The sequence below is a fragment of the Silurus aristotelis genome, assembly GCF_946808225.1.
Source record: "Silurus aristotelis genome assembly, chromosome: 19".
In the NCBI taxonomy this organism is placed as follows: domain Eukaryota; kingdom Metazoa; phylum Chordata; class Actinopteri; order Siluriformes; family Siluridae; genus Silurus; species Silurus aristotelis.
In genome coordinates, this window is record NC_139592.1 from 21,916,687 (window position 1) to 21,937,371 (window position 20,685).

At 39.7% G+C, this 20,685-nt stretch overlaps 2 protein-coding genes and 1 long non-coding RNA gene across 12 annotated transcripts in view; 2 read left to right on the forward strand and 1 right to left on the reverse strand.

Moving 5' to 3' along the window:
* Nucleotides 1-20,685, forward strand: part of LOC310715159 (AP-1 complex subunit sigma-2) — a 105,859-nt gene that overhangs the window by 29,290 nt on the left and 55,884 nt on the right. For 2 of the 8 annotated variants that reach the window (XM_083521431.1, XM_083521428.1), the window contains 2 exons: nucleotides 1,983-2,044; nucleotides 4,262-5,329. The exons of 1 other annotated variant lie outside the window; for it this stretch is intronic. In XM_083521431.1, coding sequence (XP_083377557.1) covers nucleotides 1,983-2,035 — 53 coding nt within the window. In that variant the 3' untranslated portion in view covers nucleotides 2,036-2,044; nucleotides 4,262-5,329. Of the gene's footprint in view, nucleotides 1-1,982; nucleotides 2,045-4,261; nucleotides 5,330-7,980; nucleotides 9,561-9,598; nucleotides 10,391-20,685 lie in introns of those variants that run through there. 5 more of the 8 variants (XR_014530248.1, XR_014530249.1, XM_083521433.1 and 2 more) reach the window with 5 other exon arrangements.
* LOC310741589 lies at nucleotides 5,636-6,637 on the reverse strand. The gene is made up of 2 exons (XR_014537987.1): nucleotides 6,102-6,637; nucleotides 5,636-6,037 (listed from the first exon to the last, which is right to left on the reverse strand). It is a non-coding gene; the product is annotated as an uncharacterized lncRNA (long non-coding RNA).
* On the forward strand, nucleotides 16,373-20,661 carry syap1 (synapse associated protein 1). 3 transcript variants are annotated; one of them, XM_083521411.1, is made up of 9 exons: nucleotides 16,373-16,719; nucleotides 17,097-17,215; nucleotides 17,592-17,658; nucleotides 17,758-17,831; nucleotides 18,279-18,418; nucleotides 18,742-18,896; nucleotides 19,183-19,241; nucleotides 19,383-19,530; nucleotides 19,910-20,661. In XM_083521411.1, exons 1-9 carry the CDS (start codon nucleotides 16,539-16,541, stop codon nucleotides 20,032-20,034), a joined length of 1,068 nt encoding a protein of 355 aa, XP_083377537.1. In that variant the 5' UTR covers nucleotides 16,373-16,538; the 3' UTR covers nucleotides 20,035-20,661. The 3 variants fall into 3 exon arrangements, with proteins under 3 accessions (XP_083377537.1, XP_083377538.1, XP_083377539.1); XM_083521412.1 differs by having other exon boundaries at nucleotides 16,390-16,719; nucleotides 19,383-19,521; XM_083521413.1 differs by lacking the exon at nucleotides 19,910-20,661 and adding an exon at nucleotides 19,612-19,645 and having other exon boundaries at nucleotides 16,390-16,719; nucleotides 19,383-19,567.

The window sequence follows — 20,685 nt, forward strand, 5'->3', positions numbered from 1 at the left end:
CTCTCTCTCTCTCTCTCTCTCTCTCTCTCTCTCTCTCTCTCTCTTCCCTTTTCCTAAATCTCACTCCTTTTGTCCCTTTTTCTCTCTGCCCCTTTCTCTCAGTTCCCTCTTTCCCCATCCCTTTCTTTCTTTGTCCCCTTCACTTTCTTCCCCGCTTCTTTCCCTGTCTCCTTTCTCTGTCAATTTCACGCTATTCCCTCACTGTCTTTGTCCCCTTCTTTCTCTGTCTCTATCTCTTTTTTCATCTCTCTTTTTCCCCGTCTTTGTTTCTTTCTCTCTTTTCCCTCTCTTTCTGCTGGTTCTCTGTCTATTTCTCTGGGTCCCCTTTTCTCTGTCATTTTCGCTGTATTCCTTCACTTTCTCTGTCACTTTCTTTCTTTTCTCTCTCTCTCTCTCTCTCTCTCTCTCTCTCTCTCTCTCTCTCTCTCTCTCTCTCTCTCTATCATTCTGTCTTTTTTCTTCCTATCCCCTTTCTCTGTCCCTTTCTCTCTTTGCCCTCTTCTCTCTGTCTCTTTTTTCTGTCCCTTTCTTTTCCTGTCCCCTTCTTTCTGTCCTTCTCTCTCTCTCTCTCTCTCTCTCTCTCTCTCTCTCTCTCTCTCTATTTCTGTTTCTTCTTCATTTTATTTCGAACAGTCATTTTGCTTTCGAGTGCATGTCTGTCTGTACCGTATTACCGTCTTTCTTTAGATTTCACTTATGAAAGTGTTTTCAGTAAGCACATGATCTCAAGAAAATTCTTCTCCTCAATTCTTCTCCTCCTAAAGTCAAACAAGCACTCGAGGTTTTAATATTTACTTTTAATATTTTACACTCGGGTCTACAAGTCACTCTCTCTCTCGAGGTTGTAATTAGCTCGTTTCAGCATACTTTCGTTCTTTAAATGCAGTGAAACTTCACCCCCACGCCTTCATCAGGGGAGAAAAAAAAGTTTTTTCTTTTTAATATCGTAATTAAAATCACCTCAGTGCACAGTGTTCAGTCTGTCAGCAACTTGAAAGAAGATTCCAGAGAAATATTCACACACACACACACACACACACACACACACACACACACACAGCAGGAGAAAAGTTCAGTATGTAGCTTTGCTCACAGCCTAATTAAAATTGGGCCTATGAGACATTCCTGTGGGAATTAATCTGAAAACCCTCTTTAATTAGTCTTCGATAAGAAAGCGATACACGGATACTAGGGTTTGAAAACAGAAGCAAAGTTCTGGTCAGTGCATTTCTAGAGATAAGTCGTGTGTGTGTGTGTGTGTGTGTGTGTGTGTGTGTGTGTGTGTGTGTGTGTGTGTGTGTGTGTGTGCACGAGAGAGAGACACCCTGAGAATCAGTCTATAAACTTGTTCTTTACAATATTTGTGCTTGTTTTGTGTAAAAAACATTTTCTTATATCTGTCTTCACTTTCTGGACAAAAGTATTTGGATACCTGACTTTCCTAGTCATATGAGGTTCCTCCCCAAACTGTTGTCACAAAGTTGGAGGCACGCAGTTGTATAGGATGAAATTTTCCATACATTTAAACTAGGAGACCTAAACCTGTTCCTGCATCCATGAAGATTTGCTTTACGTGACTTGGAATGGAAGATCTCCTGCTACAGAGGTCTGGCCTAAACTCTATTGAACCTGGATGAATTTTTCACGCTGGCTCCGCTCCAGGCCTCCTCACCTGTATCTATACCTAACTTCACTAACATCCTTGTGGCTGAATGTATCTCCACTAATCTCTCCACAAAATCTACTGGAACATCTTCCCTGAAGTGTAGCGGTTATTATAACAGCAAATGGGGAATAGATGTGGAATGGGATGTTCACATATTAATCTTTTGGTACAAATTTTTGTCTATTTATAGTTTAAATTTGGCACACACACACACACACATACACGCTTTCCACCTGGAGCTGTATTATGAAATATTACAAAATCTTGGAAAATGCTGATTTTTTTTTTTTTTTGTTCAAAAATGTCCACTCTGTAGGAGTTAAGGGTCCAAACACTTCATCCGAGGCTTCTGGTCTGTTCCAGAATTAAGGAGCTCAGGTGAATATGGTACATGATTCATGTTTAGCTAGAAATTCCTCCTTTAGAGTCCTACATTTACTCAATACACAGCGTGTGTGTCCCTGAGAAGTTTATCACCCCTGTATTATACTATATATATATATATATATATATATATATATATATATATATATATATATATATATATATATATATATATATATATATATATATATTATTAGGGATGTGCATCTCCATAACTGAGACTGATGTGATTTGCATCTGGATGCATAGCCAACGATGCATTAAAAACACACATGAATCAGCTACTGATGCGTTGCGATACGATTCACCCCCATTACGATGCATCGATTCGATTCAACACAATACGATGTAATGGAATAAATATGACGCTCTTCAATGAAATACAGTATTGATAGTTTTTTCTTTGGTCAAGTCAGACAGCAAATTATTAATTTTCTCAAATGCCTTCTGACCTCTAACGCATGGCCCCTTTACACAAATGTATAGTTGAAAAAAAAAAGAACCATCAAATAAAAACAGATGTTCTTTTCCTACCCTGTATTCAGGAAGTTGCAGCTCTACCTCTGCCATGTTAATCTGTTAATTCTATGTGACTCTCAGGACACGCCTGCAGTGTTGCGATGCATCATCGCAGCAGCGGTGCTGAGAGAACGCGCTCGAGAAACGGTTTAGTCGATCGACATAGAAAACATTGATCTTTAACTTATGCAAATCAGTTAATCTTACCATCCCTAGTATACACATATGTATATATTGTGTTTGAGTGAGCAAGTTGTACCTCTAGAGGCTGTTTAGCACCAGTAGGGGTCCGAATTGAGGAAAACCTCCTCAGCCCACTCTGGATACTTTGTTCTGTCTTCTTCAGTGTCTAAACATCTAAGAATTTTATCTCCTGTGCACCAAAGGAAATATGTGTTTTTTCCCCACTAATTCAAAGGCACACAATTGTATAAGACGTCTGGATACTGGAGCATGAAATCCTCCAACCATTTAAACTAGAACCTGTTCCAGCATGACAATGAGCCTGTGCACAAAGCCAGCTCCATGAAGATATGCTTTACATGAGTGTGTGGAAGATCTCCTGCTATGGATCTAGATGAAATGTGGATCTTGACTGCACCCCAGGCCTCCTCACTTTACCTCACCTACCTGCCTTTATCATCACCCTTGTGGATGGATAAGATCTCCTCAAATCTCCACAAAATCTAGTGGAACATCTTCCCAGAAGAGTTTTTTTAAAACCAGGAAATGGGGACGGAATGTGATGTTCATAAAGCACATATAAATCTTATGGTCAGGTGTTCACCAACCTTTTTTCTATATAGCAGGAAAACCTGAATGAAAGAATCATCTCACGTATATAGTAGTTATTGTATTATAAGATCTGACCACAGAGTCCACATCAGTCCATGTGTTCCAGCATTTAATCTCATTTAAAAACATTTTAGTCTCTTTTTGTTTTTTGTTTTTTTAATCATTGCAGGTTTCCTCAAGGTTCTCTGATTTATAAGTGGATTGGTTGCTCTGATTTACCCCTGAGTGTGTATATATGTGTGTATGTGCGTGTCCCCATCAAGACCATGTTCTCATCTTGCACCCGGTCCGGGAATCGACCCTAAAACTAATTCTAAAGCGCTTACTGAAGATGAAGAAATGAAAGTATAACTCGCAGAAGCGTGTTTTTTGCGTTTGGGCGAATTACAGAGGGGTCGTGTGGAAACGGTGTAATTGGCATTTACACGCTGCCGGTGTAAAAGACGACTCACACTGCAGATTCTGTTTATGTGGAATTATTACACGCCGTGTATAATGATGCCTGTGTGTGTGTGTGTGTGTGTGTGTGTGTGTGTGTGTGTGTGTGTGTCTTCAAATGTTAATGTTTGATCAATATTTCATGATCTGAATTATAATAAGGTGTGTTCTAGCTGTGTGTGTGTGTGTGTGTGTGTGTGTGTGTCTTCAAATGTTAATGTTTGATCAATATTTCATGATCTGAATTATAATAAGGTGTGTTCTAGCTGTGTGTGTGTGTGTGTGTGTGTGTGTGTGTGTACATATTTTCATTCTGCTTGCATGTTGTCTTCTCTTCTTTAGGTATGAAGTGTTTATCTTTGTGCTTGCACTGTTTTCAGATGTGTTTTTGTGTGTGGGGGTGGGTGTGTGTGTGTGTGTGTGGGTGGGTGTGTGTGTTTGTGCATCTCTCCTCCTCAGCCCAGACATGAATACTTTAACGTGCCCGTGTACTGATTGGCTGCTGGTGGCTGTCAGTCATGCATGCTGAACCCCTCCCCCTTGCAGGGTGTGCCTGCTGGTCCTCCTGTTCCACCGCCGTCCTATCAGAGCGAAGCATCTCTGGGTCTCCAGTCTCATCGTCATCCTTTTGTGTGTGTGTGTGTGTGTGTGTGTGTGTGTGTGTGTGTGTGTGTGTTCATGGCGCCTTCACCATACACCCATGGCCACACTCCTTTTCTCTGTTGTCTTTCTCATGCACACACTCTCGTGAATGTTCATCTCTGAGCTACCTGTACCTGTTTGGATCATTGAGAGCGCCCCCTGGTGGTGTTCAGTCTCCTGTTTGAGGTCTCTTCTTTGTGTCTAACTCTGACATGTTTTTAAAAATAGTTTAATCTGGCAACCCAAAGTATTTTCATGTTGTATAAATGTGATCTTCAGTACCGACCTGTTGAGTTTAAGGATGCAGTTTTGAAACCCTTATATCGATGATCACGAATATTTGAGCTCCGTGGCACGACACCACACACACACACACACACACACACACACACACACATACACTGTTACAGCTTTGTAGTTATAGAGTAATATTTTTTTAAGCACCTGAGGTAATACTTTTACTTTTTCACTTATACTTGCATTATAAAAACACAATTGTTTACCGTTTAAAATTCAACTAACGCACGGTTCCCATGTATTCTTTTATCTCTTTTATACAAATATTATTATTATTATATAAGGGGTTTTGTTCTACACCACACAAAGAACAAACCTTAATGTAAACTAAGGCCTCACTAGATTATTAGTTGTAGAATGAGACATGTGAATTTTCTGTAAGGTTTACTGAATAAAATGGCTATTTTACTCTGTATCTGATTCTTATATATGATTATTTGCACCATGAATAGAAGATGTTAGCAAACGATTCCAAAACGTAATCAACACGAGTGATTTTTGTAGCTAAAGAATGCAGAAAGCCTTGTAACAGTTTTGTCTAAAATGTCATAGTTTTGTCGTAGACCAATAAAGTAATGATTATTTACATATTTCTTTAATAATTTAATATTGGAAAGGAAGTATTTAAAGTATTAAAATTCTCAATTCTGATTGGCCTGAAGTTTTTTGGGTTTTTTTCAGTTTTGTCAAATAATAAACAAAATTCTTTATAAGCATGTTTATCGCATTTTCTTAATATAGCTATAGCTATATAGCAATTTTACAAACAATTGTAAAATGGTATTATAAATGATGTAACATTACTGCAAGAGTGTCCAGTGTGAGCACTTTGTAGCAGTCAGGAAATTTTCCACGATGGTAAAGACTTTCCACTTTCTTGATTCCATGACAATCTTTTTTTTTCAAATCATTAATTTTATTGTGTTGTTGAATTAATGAGAGTTTAGTGAGAAATGATTTACGTTTTAACAGTCACTCATCTGGTGGCTGTTTAACAATATTAAAATGTAGCTACTGTATAAATGTGTAAAAACGTACAACGTGTCATTGTTGGATTTCATTTCAGTGCTAATATTTTGCGAATTTACTTTGCTATAGGAGAAATAAGTCACTTTGTTGTTATGTTGATGAAACAGTAATATATCATGTTGCTATCATAATCCAAAACTTTCAAATAAATCAAATCAAATAAATAAAGAGCAAAATCTGGTTTATGGGTGGATATGACACCCTGTAATTTTAAGCAAAAATGAATCCTCATTTGCTTGCAATATTTTTTCCAGTCTTTTTATATTCCTGAGTTGTATGTAATGTTCCATGTACATTAAATGTGCTCAGCTTGTCTATACAGTTCAGGTACAGAGTTTTTCCGAGCCACGCTCAATAGTGAGAACAATGTCCATTGTTAAAAGCGATTTACAAATAAAACTGAATTGAATTGAGTTAAAAAATGCGTGTGCAACAACAACTTTTCACAATTCACTGTTAGCTTGTACTTCCTTATGTATTATTACAGTGTAGGGATTTATTTAATACAAAGAGAAACTCAGTGGATAGAATGATTACATTTAAATATTGACCGTCATCAAAGTTGCTAGTATTTAAGCAGCTGTCTTAAATGGAGGTGAAAAAAGGCAGGAATCTGCACTGGGTTTCATTTCTGACTGGAATGTACTGACATGTGTGAGCTCATTTTGCAGAACAATTATCTGCTGATCAAGGTCAAATACAAAGTACAGCTAAATACACATTTGGGATATGGGGGAAAGATGATGAAAGTATCAGAAGACTTGATTTCTGATTATATCTTATAATAGCTGTGTATATTGTTTAGGCCACCAGCAATACCTGTAACTACCCTGAACAAATTGGAGACTGGAGTCAAAAAAGGAGACATAATTTGTGTAAGAAAACAAAATTTATGATTTTAATTTTGATACAAATTCTAAAAAAAAAAGTTTTTGTTTTATTCTAATCCTTGTTTCAATTTCGATTCTGGTTATATTTCAAATTCTAAATTAAATTTGGATTTTTATTTTGATTTATCTTCCTAGATCTTGGCCAAATTATTATTTTAAAAAAAGCATGACTGGCAACCCTTTTTATTAACTAACATGTCTGATGCTCATCTTCCAGTGAAAATCTTAATAGAGCAAGTATGGGGCAGCGTGATACTCACCCCAGTGAGTCTGTTAACTGTTAACAGCTGTTGCAGTTCCCATTTTGATCACTAGGTGCAATAATAACTCTATGGCCTTGGCTGTCCTGGAGCTCCAGAGTGGCTTTAATGCGTTTTGCTGATGCATGGAGGAGCTGCGGAGCTCAGCGGGTCATGAATGATTCAGCACTTTTAGCGATGGATGCATGTATTCGGTGCCAAGCGTTAAAAACCCCAACTGAGTACGAGCGAGAGGCCGTGAGGACGGAATTGATCTGGGAAATGGGCTGAGTGCACCGAGCAGAGCTGAAAACACCTAGCGAAAATGCAGAGAAGGTTCATGAGTCACTTAGCGTTGTAGTTTTTAAGGTTATAATTAAGGTTGTGATACGTCCTTGTTTTGAAGTATTTACTGTATAATCAAATTTATATAAAAATGATATATAATATTTATTATAATAATATATTTTTATATAGTAAATCAGGTAAATGTATGCATGGGTTGACTCTGGGTTCTCCAGTTTCCTCCTACTTCCTGAAGATATCAGTGTCAGCATGGTGCCCTGTGATGGACTGGCATTCCATCCAAGCTCTAAACTCTTACTGAAGATGAATGAATTGAAAGTTTTTTTCTGAATGTAAAAATAATTCTGCTTTGAAATTTGATTCTGCATCATGCTCGATGTTCCGATGTGGAATCCGGCTTTTGATTCTGATTCAGATCCCTGTTTAAAAAAATTCCGATTCTAATTTGAAAACTGTCCATTTCAATTGTTCTGATGTGAAATTCCGGTTTTGATTCTGATTTAAATCCCTTTTTTTTAAATTCCGATTCTAATTTAAAAACTGTCTATTTTGATTTCGATTCCGATGTTCTGATGTCGAATTCTGATCTGGATTCTGATTTAGATCCCTTTTTTGTTTTTTATTCTAATTTGTAACATGAATTTTGATTTCGGTTCACGATCCGATGCGGAATCCTGGTTTTGCTTCTGATTCAGATCACTTTTTTTTTATTTTGATTCTAATTTGAAATATGTTCATTCTGATTCCGGTTTACGTTTCGATGTGGAATTTTCAGCCAACGTGACGGATTTCCCCGACTCGAGAACCGGGTGGAGTTATCTCGGGTTTGCCTTCGTATTTTTTTAGCCAGAGACGTCTCTCTTCTCATCGTCCGCTTCTCTTTTTACTTTGTGCTTGACGCAATGTGTAGGATGCCAAAGTAAGTGCGATGTGTGTTCTGTGTCTCACCAACCAGTGTGTGTGTCCTCTTATCACTCAATCACGTGTGTTTGGATGCTCTTAGAAAAACGGGTACGGACTTCTGTGTATCTTCCTTTTTTTAGAGGTACATTACGCTATATGGACAAAAGATTGTGGACCTCTGACCTTGCGGTTTGTGGGGGTTTTTTGAACATCCCATTCCACATTGAGTATCCTTTTAGCTACGAAGATGTTAGTGAGGTGAGGAGACGTGGGGTGCAGTCAGCATTCACATTCATCACTGTTCAATAGAGTCGAAGTTCAGAGCTCTATAGCAGGAGATCTTCCACTCCAACAGGTTTGGGTCTCCTAGTTCGAGTGAAGAGAAAATTTCAGCCTATACAATTGTGTGCCTCCAACCTTGTGGTAACAGTTTGGGAAAGATCCACACATGGCTGGAAAAGACAGACGTCCCAATACTTTTGTCCATGTCGTGTATTTATTTATCCACGACCCAAGAGAGAGTGTAGTACCCTTTTTTCTTGCGAGTGTACCCATTTATTTTTTCATGTCTCCTCCTTTTAGTAGCTCTTTAATCCTTCCTCGCTGAGTTTCTGAGTCGTCTCTGACTCATGCAGCATGCCCACACACACTTTATTTTTGGATCATTCAAAGAAAATTCAGAACATTCTGTTTGATTATGTCTCTCGTTACACACGCGCTAAAATGTTCCAATGCTTTATGCCTGTTAGAGCCCGTCTGTGTGTGTGTGTGTGTGTGTGTGTGTGTGTGTGTGTGTGTGTGTGTGTGTGTGTCTGTGTGTCTGTGTGTCTGTGTGTCTGTGTGTTTCATTCACTAACCCCTCATTTTCTAAATCTAGCAGAATCAGGTAGGTGATTTGAATGTCTGCTCTTGGATAATCTCCACTGCAGGTCCAGTGTACACCAGGGCTGTGTTCCAATTCTCACATGCTTTTATTTAGTCTCTATTTGCTCTTAAAATAACTTCCACTCTTCTGGGAAGATGTTCCACTAGATTTTGTGGAATTTCTTTCAGCCACAAGGGGCGTTAATAAAGTAAGGTACTGATGTAGGTGAGGTGAGGAGGCCTGGGGTGCAGTCAGCATGAAGAATTTTATACAGAATTCATCACACAGATGTTCAACAGGGTTTAAGTTTTATAGCAGGAGATCTTCCTCTCCGAACCATGTAAAGCAGATCTTCATGGAGCTGGATTTGTGCACAGGGGCATTGTCATGCTAGAACAGGTTCGAGTCTCCTCATTCAAGTAAAGGAAAAGTCAGGTGTCCCAATACTTTTGAACACATCGTGTAAATGCAGCTAGATTATAAGGTACGAGTATTGGAACCCAGCCATGGTACACACACGCGTGTGTGTGTGTGTGTGTGTGTGTGTGTGTGTGTGTGTGTGTGTGTGTGTGTGTGTGCATGTGTCTGCTGATATAACCTGCTGCTTTTTTTTCGCCCTCTTCAGGAAGCAGAGACCCCTCGCAGTGTTCTGGAGGAGATTGGACTCACTTAAATGCCCCAGAAGGACACACTGTCATTCACACACACACACACACACTGCACAGACACACACACACACACACACACACACACACACACAAACACACACACACACCTACTGTTTTTTTTGTTTAAAGATGTAGCACACACACACAAACATTAGTGGATTTCGACAGTTCATCCATCATCATTTTTTTCCTATTTCTCTGTGTTGATACACACACACACACACACACACACACACACACACACATAATGTAGCACTGTACAGATTCACCTAGAAAACAGACTCAGCCTTAAGATCAGCTCAAGTTTACACTCTGTATTCGACATTATTCATCACCACCTTTTTAGCATCTACACAGGATCAGGAAAAGGGAAAAGGGAAAAGCTCCCATGCTGTGTGCACATGACCTGGGAAAATATTTACTGCTTTTCAAGTATTGTATTGAAAGGAACCAGGATGTAAAAAAAAAATCTAAAATCAAAGAAAGTAATGTTTATATCCCACCCAGAGCTGAGAGGCTCTCGGGTTTTGGCTTGGAGATGCAAGCGCTGTCCTGAATGTCCTTTGTGTTACATGGAAAGTCCCTGTGTCTTAGACTCGAAAAGATTAAAAAACATTAGAAAACACTCAAAAACAACCCGAAACACATTGAAAACGTTCCACAAGACTCCGAAAAACATTTGAAAACACTCATAAAGATGGAGGAACAGCCCATAATACTCAGAAACACTCAAAAAGACTTAAAGGATTTTTATTTTATTTTTTTAAAAAGCTGAGATTTATTCTGTTGATTAAAAAAAACTAAATTTCTAAATTAGTTTGAAAAAATTTTTTAGCAAGATTTTTTTAATTATTTTTAGCATCTACACATGACCTACACATGGGCTTGGAGATGATCAAAAAGACTCAAAGAAGCTCCTGAAAACACTCGAAAATGCTCAAAAAAGTTTAAAGGGATTAAAAAAGACTAGGCAAAATAATAATTATAATAATAATAATATTAATATTAATAATATTAATAATAAAAGCTTTATTTCTAAATGAGTTGTTATTCTGATTTTTTGTGACATTTTCTGTTCTTTTCTGGTCCTATTGAAAGGAAGATGTGTTTTATGTGGTGACAAAATTTCTAAAAATCTTTGAACACAAAGGCTTTTTGTAAATGTGAAGTTTTGAGGGGAAAAAAGAGGAAAAGGGATTCGGTTTAAAAAGCCAAAGAGTTTACTGTTGGTGTTTTCTTTCAGTTTACATGGTGCAGGGGTTCAGTTTACCTCAGCGAGTCCTGCACCAGACACACATCAACGTCACGTCACAGCCCTGAACATTTACACAACATCAACACAATACATCAACACAATACATCAACACAACGATGATCCACTGCGGTCAACTGACCAACAGACGCTTTAATGCTGTAAATCTTCAGGTTTAAAGGAGCAGTCTGTTACTTTTAGAGCTCATTATGTAAATTACTGTTACACAAAATCTCTCTCTCGCCCCTTCTTTCACTCACTCTTTTTCTCCCTCTCTCTCTCTCTCTCTCTCTCTCTCTCTCTCTCTCTCTCTCTCTCCCCTCTTCAATCCATCTCTCCCTCTTTCACCATTTTCTCCCTATTCTATTTTCACCCTTCCTCTCTTTCCCCTGCTCTCTCTCCCTTTTTTTCACCTCTCTTCTCTCTCTCTCTCTCTCTCTCTCTCCCTTTCTTTTCCACTTTCTCTTTAAACCCCCCCCCCTCTCTCTCTCTCTCTTTCACTCACTCTCTTTCTCCCTCACTCTCTCCCGCCCTCCAATCCATCTCTCCCTCTTTCACCATTTTCTCCCTATCTAATTCTCTCCCTCTCTCTCTCTTTCCCCTGCTCTCTCTCCTTCTCCTCACCTCTCTCTCTCTCTTTCTATCTCTCTCCCCCCCTTTCTCTCCAACTTTCTCTCTCTCTCTCTCTCTCTCTCTCTCTCTCTCTCTCTCTCTCTCTCTCTCTTTCTCCTTCTCTCACTCTATCTCGTACTCCCTCTTTTACTCGCTCCTTTCCTCTCTTTCTGTTTCCACCACTCTCCATCTCACACTTTTTCTCCCTTACTCCTCCCCCTTTCACTCCCCTGCTCTCCCTATCACCTTATCTACCCTCTTTCTTTCTCTCTCTCTCTCTCTCTCTCTCTCTCTCTCTCTCTCTCCACTGTTTAAATTTAATGACACCAAACATTTTATCTTGATTATTTTATTTACTATATTTTGTTTACGCTGATGTCCTCTCACTGTCCTCTATGAAGCTGATTGGGACAAAAGAGAAATGTAAGAAAGGGTTGAGGATCTTTTTCGAAAGAACAGACTGCTCCTTTAATCTTCGACATTTAGAATCTGTGCTTATTTTGTTTATGCTGTATTTCTGTACACGGTGTGCGCATATTTATGCTCATATGGATCACTGATCAATGAATTAAAACTGTGATGCTGTGACTTTCTCTATGTCTTTACGGTTTGTACGGCCTGCAGGATCCGTCCTTCGTTCCCCCCGTCTCCACACCAAGGAAACGCCGAGGAAATGCGCTATATGTTGTGGTCGAACGTAAATCTGTAAAAATCCTGCTCTGTTTGTGGCTCGATATGAAATAAAAAAAATTGTTTACACGTATTTAAAAGTGGTCTGCTTTAATATTGTACTGTCAATCAATCTCTCATTCAGTCTCTCCATCAGTCTCTTAATTGTTCTTTCCATCTGTCTCACGTTCAGTCTCTCTATTGTCCTTTCATTTAACCTCTATTTTTGTCTCTCCATCAGTCACTCCATTATTTTTTCCATCGGTCTCTCCCTCGGTCTCTGCATTGAACTCTCATTCAGTCTCTCCTTTAGTCTCTGCATTGTACTCTCATTCAGTCTCTCATTCAGTCTCTCCTTCAGTCTCTGCATTGTACTCTCCTACAGTCTCTTGTTCAGTCTCTGCATTGTTCTCTCTTACAGTCTCTCCTTCAGTCTCTGCATTGTACTTTCCTTCAGTCTCTTCTTAAGATTATGCCTTGTTCTCTAAATTAGTCTCTCCTTCAGTCTCTCCAATGTACTCTCATTCGATCTCTCCTTAAGTCAATCCATCATTCTTTCCACCAGTCTCTCCTTTAGTCTCTGCATTGTTCTCTCCATCACTGTACTTCAGTCTTTCCTCCAGTCTCTCCATTGTACTCTCATTCAGAATGTCTTTTAGTCACTCCATCAGTCTCTCCTTCAGTCTCTCCTACAGTCTGTACATTGTTCCCCCTTTACCCTTTTCTTCAGTCTCTTTTTCAGTATCTCCATGATTCTTTACATCCGACACTCTCCAGTCTCTTTATTGTACTATTATGCAGCCTCTCTTTCAATCTCTCCATCAGTCTTTTCTTTAGTCTCTCATTTATTATAAATAAGTCTGATTTTAGAGTCATTTTGAACTTGAACTTCTCTTCTGACTTCTCTGGACGATGTAGGATTTGAGCCCAGGTTTAAAGCTTTGTGATCGGCCTGCTTGAGGTTTTTACGAGCCTGTACTCCATAAAATCCGAGCTCGTTTCTATCGTCTATCCCCGAAGGACACATTCTCATATCCTCATATTCAGTGTTATTTTCATCCAGCAGATTACGCTCATAAAGAAGTGTGATGATGCAGCGCTGCTTTATTAGTCTCCTGGAAATAAGAAAGGAATGAAAATTCTGTATCCCCTCAGGGATGAGTTGAGAATGTGTAAAATGCAGTAATCACTTTAGATCTGGAGGTTTTGTTTTTTTTGAGGTAACATCAGTTTCGACAGGAACAAGAGCCATTATTTCAGTTTGCAAAAAACGTCACCTTTAATACCTGTCTCTAAAATCCTCCTGGGAAATTTATCTGCAAGATCGAGTCTCAATCTCTTCAGTATTCACATTCAGTATCAAAACTGAGGAATGGACTGCTTCCTGAATGAATCACTGTGTATACACTTACAATCAGAACAAGTGCATCAGGTGATGTTCAAGGCTGTCCATGGAGACAAGGCAATACAGACCCAGCAGTGGGCATTGAATAGCCCCTCGGCCCCTGACAAACTGAGGGTAACACAGAGTGTTACAGCTCTATGTTGGATGATGTAGCTCTATGTTGGGTGATGTAGCTCTATGTCGGGTGATGTAGCTCTATGTTGAGTGATGTAGCTTTATGTCAAGTGATGTAGCTCTATGTTGGGTGATGTAGCTCTATGTTGAGTGATGTAGCTCTGTGTTGAGTATTGTAGCTCTATGTTGAGTGATGTAGCTCTATGTCTGGTGGTGTAGCTCTATGTTGAGTGATGTAGCTCTATGTTAAGTGATGTAGCTCTATGTTGTGTGGTGAAGCTCTATGTTGAGTGATGTAGCTCTATGTTAAGTGATGTAGCACTATGTTGGTTGATGTAGCTCTATGTTAAGTGATGTAGCTCTATGTTGGGTGATGTAGCTCTATGTTGAGTGCTGTAGCTCTATGTTAAGTGATGTAGCTCTATGTTGGGTGGTGTAGCTCTATGTTAAGTGATGCAGCTCTATGTTGGTTGGTGTAGCTCTATGTTGAGTGATGTAGCTCTATGTTGAATGATGCAGCTCTATTTTTGAGTGATGTAACTCTATGTTGGGTGATGTAGCTCTATGTTGGGTGATGTAGCTCTATGTTGAGTGATGTAGCTTTATGTTGGGTGATGTAGCTCTGTGTTGAGTGATGTAGCTCTATGTTGAGTGAAGTAGCTCTATGTTGAATGATGTAGCACTATTTTGAGTGATGTAGCACTATTTTTGAGTGATGTAGCTCTATGTTTAGTGATGTAGCTCTATGTTAAATGATGCAGCTCTATTTTTGAGGGATGTAACTCTATGTTGGGTGATGCAGCTCTATGTTGGGTGGTGTAGCTCTATGTTAAGTGATGTAGCTCTATGTTGGGTGGTGTAGCTCTATGTTGAGTGATGTAGCTCTATGTTGGGTGATGTAGCTCTATGTTGAATGATGCAGCTCTATTTGTGGGTGATGTAGCTCTATGTTGGGTGATGTAGCTCTATGTTGGGTGATGTAGCTCTGTGTTGAGTGATGTAGCTCTATGTTGGGTGATGTAGCTCTATGTTGAGTGATGTAGCTTTATGTTGGGTGATGTAGCTCTGTGTTGAGTGATGTAGCTCTATGTTGAGTGAAGTAGCTTTATGTTGAATGATGTAGCACTATTTTTGAGTGAGGTAGCTCTATGTTGAGTGATATAGCTCTATGTTAAATGATGCAGCTCTATTTTTGAGTGATGTAACTCTATGTTTGGTGATGTAGCTTTATGTTGGGTGATGTTACTCTATGTTGAGTGATGTAGCTCTATGTCTGGTGGTGTAGCTCTATGTTGAGTGATGTAGCTCTATGTTAAGTGATGTAGCTCTATGTTGTGTGGTGAAGCTCTATGTTGAGTGATGTAGCTCTATGTTAAGTGATGTAGCACTATGTTGGTTGATGTAGCTCTATGTTAAGTGATGTAGCTCTATGTTGGGTGATGTAGCTCTATGTTGAGTGCTGTAGCTCTATGTTAAGTGATGTAGCTCTATGTTGGGTGGTGTAGCTCTATGTTAAGTGATGCAGCTCTATGTTGGTTGGTGTAGCTCTATGTTGAGTGATGTAGCTCTATGTTGAATGATGCAGCTCTATTTTTGAGTGATGTAACTCTATGTTGGGTGATGTAGCTCTATGTTGGGTGATGTAGCTCTATGTTGAGTGATGTAGCTTTATGTTGGGTGATGTAGCTCTGTGTTGAGTGATGTAGCTCTATGTTGAGTGAAGTAGCTCTATGTTGAATGATGTAGCACTATTTTGAGTGATGTAGCACTATTTTTGAGTGATGTAGCTCTATGTTTAGTGATGTAGCTCTATGTTAAATGATGCAGCTCTATTTTTGAGGGATGTAACTCTATGTTGGGTGATGCAGCTCTATGTTGGGTGGTGTAGCTCTATGTTAAGTGATGTAGCTCTATGTTGGGTGGTGTAGCTCTATGTTGAGTGATGTAGCTCTATGTTGGGTGATGTAGCTCTATGTTGAATGATGCAGCTCTATTTGTGGGTGATGTAGCTCTATGTTGGGTGATGTAGCTCTATGTTGGGTGATGTAGCTCTGTGTTGAGTGATGTAGCTCTATGTTGGGTGATGTAGCTCTATGTTGAGTGATGTAGCTTTATGTTGGGTGATGTAGCTCTGTGTTGAGTGATGTAGCTCTATGTTGAGTGAAGTAGCTTTATGTTGAATGATGTAGCACTATTTTTGAGTGAGGTAGCTCTATGTTGAGTGATATAGCTCTATGTTTGGTGATGTAGCTCTATGTTGGGTGATGTTACTCTATTTTGGGTGATGTAGCTCCTGTTTATTTATTTATTTATTGATTTTTTATATTTTTATATGTATTACTTAATTATTATTTATTATTTGTTTATTATATACAAATTATTACACAAATATTTGTAATAAACATACATTTGTTTGTTTGTTTTTATATAAACAAACAAACAAACAAATGTATGTTTATTTATTAATTAATGTTAATTTAATAACTGTATATTTGTCATGCTAATAAAGAAGCTTGAATCTAATGTTCGCTATGTTAATATTATATGTTTCCTTTTAGTCCACTAGAGAGCGCTGTTTCCGTTGTCGTTGATGCGTCGTACTTCCGCTTCCGTGCTACGCAGCACCTCGGAACGGTGCACCGCCGTAGCCAAAGCGACGGTAGGCGGAGCCTGCTTTTTTCTTTTTTTTTTTTTGCATGTGACGTAGTACGCAAGTGCGCTGCCGCTGTTATGTGTTATGTAGCTCTACGTGGAAAGAGGTGGATCATGGACTAGCATCTGTCATTAGCAGGAAGACTGTATATTTATACATTTAATCGGTTTGTTTTGAGCACGAAAATATAAGATGTTTAAAAGTTGGGGGACGTGGCTCGGTATCGAGTCCACACCCGGACACACAGCAGACGGACTCCGGGGTGAGGAGGAACCATGCGGAAGTGAGCAGGTCGCGGAGAGCAGTGAAGTAAACAAGCAGGAGGACATGGGAGACGAGCAACCGATGCTCCAGCAAGCCAAAGGCCTGAGCGGTTAGATGACATTCCATTAAAAACTATAATCATAATACAAATAAACAACTGATGGTGTTAAGAGTCAACCAGGTCATTTATTCTAGATTCCAGATTATCTCTTATGATGATCATAAAGATGAGAACAGAGCAGAAATCCAGCAATCTACTAATAAAAAGCACCTCCAGAGACTGGAGAGCTTCTTTTTCCTGTATTTACACTGTACCTTTCCTAATCTTTATACTTAAATACCACATGGACATGTAACCTAGGAAACTTCTCAATATCAGATTCTGATTTCAGATTGAAGGTGAAATAAACAATGGTACATTCCAACATTGATGATTGTGTTAAATTGTCTGGTCTAATATTGATGTATTTCTTTTGCCTTCCCAAGGATACATTCTGAACTTCGCGAGCAGTGCAACCAAGAAGATCACGGAGTCGGTGGCGGAAACGGCGAGCACCATCAAAAAGTCGGTGGAAGGAGGAAACATCGACGGCATCATCGATAAGGTGTGATGGAGCTTCTTCCCGATCCTCCTGTTACTATGTTCACAGGGGCATCGTCAACGCTGGACCAGTGGTGGGAAAATTCAACGCTACCGCTGATGAAGAAATCATATACAATTGTGGTTGTGGAAGAATCACATGGTCCTGGAAACTTCAGGGCGTCCCAATACTTTTATTCCTCAAGTCCAAATAAATAAACGCACTCGTTCTGAGTTTAGGGCATGTTTTCTGGGTGGTTTTTCCAGTTGTAAGTGGGGAATTACAAGTTGCAAACTCAGCACAATGTTGTTGTTTTTTTTTTTGTGTTTATGTGTCTGTATTTGTCTTACTGTATGTCCCTGTCTCATAGTGGTTTCATTGCCTATCTCTTTGTCCTCAGACTATTCTGGGAGATTTCCAGAAAGAGCAGGAAAAGTTTGTTCAGGAGAAGAACGCCAAGAAAACAGGTACCGGTGTATAATATCGACTCGAATATATTTATTATGATAAAGATCATTTTCTCAAGTCTTTTGTCTCGGTCTTCCTCCTTTTCTCTGGGCGTGTAGATACAGCTGTGCCTCCCTGGGTGGGTTACAGTGAAGAGGAGACCATCCAGCAGCAGATCTTGGCTTTGTCAGCTGTAAGTCGATACACTTTTTTTTTAATACAATATATTTTTTGCATTATCTGTGTAACACACTGAGACGCCACAATTCTTCAATCTCAGTTATAAACACTCCTCATGACACGACAACGTTGGAAATTTTACAGCTTTACTGCCTCGAACCAAAAACGGGGAAAAAAAATTGTAAATGAATGTCAAAACATTCTGACCAATCAGAATCGAGATCAGAATAGGTAACATTTTAGCTAATAAACTAGAGGCTAGCGGGAGCTCAGTGGATATGATGGTGGATCACAAGGTCATGAGTTCAAATCTCAGCACCACCAACCTGCCACTGCTGGGCCCCTGAGTTAAGGCCCTTAACCCCCAACCTTTGAGTGTAAAAATGAGATAATTGGATAAAAGCATCTGTTTAATGGCGTAAAATGTAAATGCTGAAATAGTCTGCAATCCGTCTTTCAGGACAAAAGGAACTTCCTTCGAGACCCTCCGGCAGGCGTGCAGTTCCACTTCGACGTGGAGCAGATGTATCCCGTGGCTCTGGTCATGCTGCAGGAAGACGAGCTGCTCAACAGGATGCGCTTCGACTTGGTTCCTAAACAGTGAGTGAGAACGAGAGCTGGTGATGCGTAAACGGTTCTGAACTGAATCTTTCCCGTTCTCAGAGGGCAAACCGCAGTCGGTACTGTTTCTTCAACTGTTTCAATTTAACCTTCATGAACCAGCGAGAGAATTTCTCTGAGGATCTCCGAGACGTTCATGAAGATGTAAAGCGATACTACAGTGAGCTCTAGTGACCATAGTATGGAAGAAAAGGGGAACTAGCTGCACATGTGTCCACAAAACATCTGAATGCATCTGTAGAAGCATTAAATCCTCTGGTGATTGTGCACTTGTAGTTTACCTTTTATTGTACGTCTTTCAGCGTGAAAGAGGAGGTGTTCTGGAGGAACTATTTCTACCGAGTGTCTCTGATCAGACAGTCGGCTCAGCTCACGGCGCTGGCGGCCCAGCAGCAGGCTGCGGAAAGGAGAGACGACGACAAGAACGGAGCCGATCCAGAGAGCGAAAACACTACAGGTTCTATCTCTTTGTGGGTTTTTTGGATGGGAGGATGGATAGAGGCAGATGGATAGTAGATGTTGGGGAAAAAGACTGAAGTTAAGATCAACAAGCCATATCTGACTGGCTCAGAGCAGTGGCGTGTCCCATCACTGTGGTATAAGACGCATAAAGTAGATGTCGGCAAAATTTTTTAAAACAATGTAGATGTTTTTGAAAGTGTGATGTTTTATTTCAGGGGGTTCACGTCTCAAATTCTTGCCATCTGGTTTTCCTGCGTTAAATGACCTGTTTTATTTTTCAGAATCCAGAAGACCAAAAACACCTCCTACAACCATCAACACCAAACCCAAGTCCAATCAGGTACAAAACTAGCTTTAGATATTTACACACTTTTTAACTGTACACCATGTTCTGTTTTCTGTATTTCATGTCGCACGTTCTGTCCTTGAGCTCTGCTCTTATGGATGATAAGCTGATCAGTTTGGATTTTCCCCCCGACAGCATCATGAGGAGGAGGAGATCTCGACCAGCCCCGGCGTATCCGAGTTCGTAAGCGACGCGTTTGACTCGTGCAACATCAACCAGGAGGACTTGAGGAAAGAGATGGAGCAGTTGGTTCTGGATAAGAAAAATGAAGAAGGTGAGCTAGGTAAGGATTTGGGGCTGGGTTCATTCACACCTATTTAGTCTTGTCGTTGAGTTGAGTTGAGTTGAGTTGGGTTGGGTTGAGTTGGGTTGGGTTGGGTTGAGTTGGAACTCCGACAGCACCCAGGCCTTCTCACCTCACCTACATCAGTACCTGATTTTACTAAAACCCTTGTAGCTGAATGAAATCTCCATGAGGACACTCTAAAATCTAGGGGAACATCTTCCCAGAAGAGGTGGAGGTTCTTATAAAAGCAAATGGGGACTAGATGTGGAATGGGATGTTCAAAAATCACACAATCTTATAATCAGGTGTCCACAAACTTTTCATGTTTATAGCATAATGTCTGTGAGACTCTCTCCGACTCTTTCTCTTTTTTCAGAAGATGCTTCGGATTGGGAGCGGGAGCTGCAGCAGGAGTTGCAGGAATACGAGGTGGTAGCCGAAACGGATAACAAAGACGAAAACTGGGACCGTGAGATCGAAGAAATGTTGCAGGCTGACTAGCAAATATACGAGCCCCTCGCTTTCAGTGCAGAATCATCACTACACCGAAGAAAAATCAAGGGGGGGGGGGGGGGGGATATAAATAAATAAATAAATAAATAAAACAGTGGACCAAGCAAGCTACTATGAAGACAGGCTTAAACATCACACTTCTACTCTGTACGGCATTTCTCGATGTTTTCGAAGGCGGAGATTTGTGTTAAGAACGGATTTCAAAGGGGAAAAGTAGTTTCATATTGGGACGTAATCTATTTCTGTGAAGTAGCGGACTTGCAGCGAATAACTGCACTGCATCTACAGTAACTGTCTCTCTTCTCGCCGGTAGATGAATGAAACAATTAGTGTTTGATTTTTTATATATATATATATATACGATGTATGGGTGTGTGAGTAATCTATTCTTTATTGTCTATCCGAACTTCTCAAATCAGAATAAGAAAGACGTGCCTCTGCATGCCTTTCTAACATTCACACAGATCTTCTGTAGATCATGAAAGCAGACGAGCTTCAGGGTGTTCGGTTTCATCCGAACTTCTCAAAACTCAATTATTTTTTCTTCCTCAGTACGTCATCTTTCAGATGCTCAGAAATAAAATTGTACGTTCATTAATGTATTTTGTCTCAAAACTGTGTCTTTTTGTTCTTATTTTA

What these genes read in the sequence shown, in the direction of transcription:
- syap1 (XM_083521411.1), top strand. Translation starts at nt 16,539, where the DNA reads ATGTTTAAAAGTTGGGGGACGTGGCTCGGTATCGAGTCCACACCCGGA. An exon ending in TCGACGGCATCATCGATAAG is followed by an intron (nt 17,216 to 17,591) that starts GTGTGATGGAGC and finishes CTTTGTCCTCAG; the next exon opens with ACTATTCTGGGAGATTTCCA. An exon ending in TTCGACTTGGTTCCTAAACA is followed by an intron (nt 18,419 to 18,741) that starts GTGAGTGAGAAC and finishes TACGTCTTTCAG; the next exon opens with CGTGAAAGAGGAGGTGTTCT.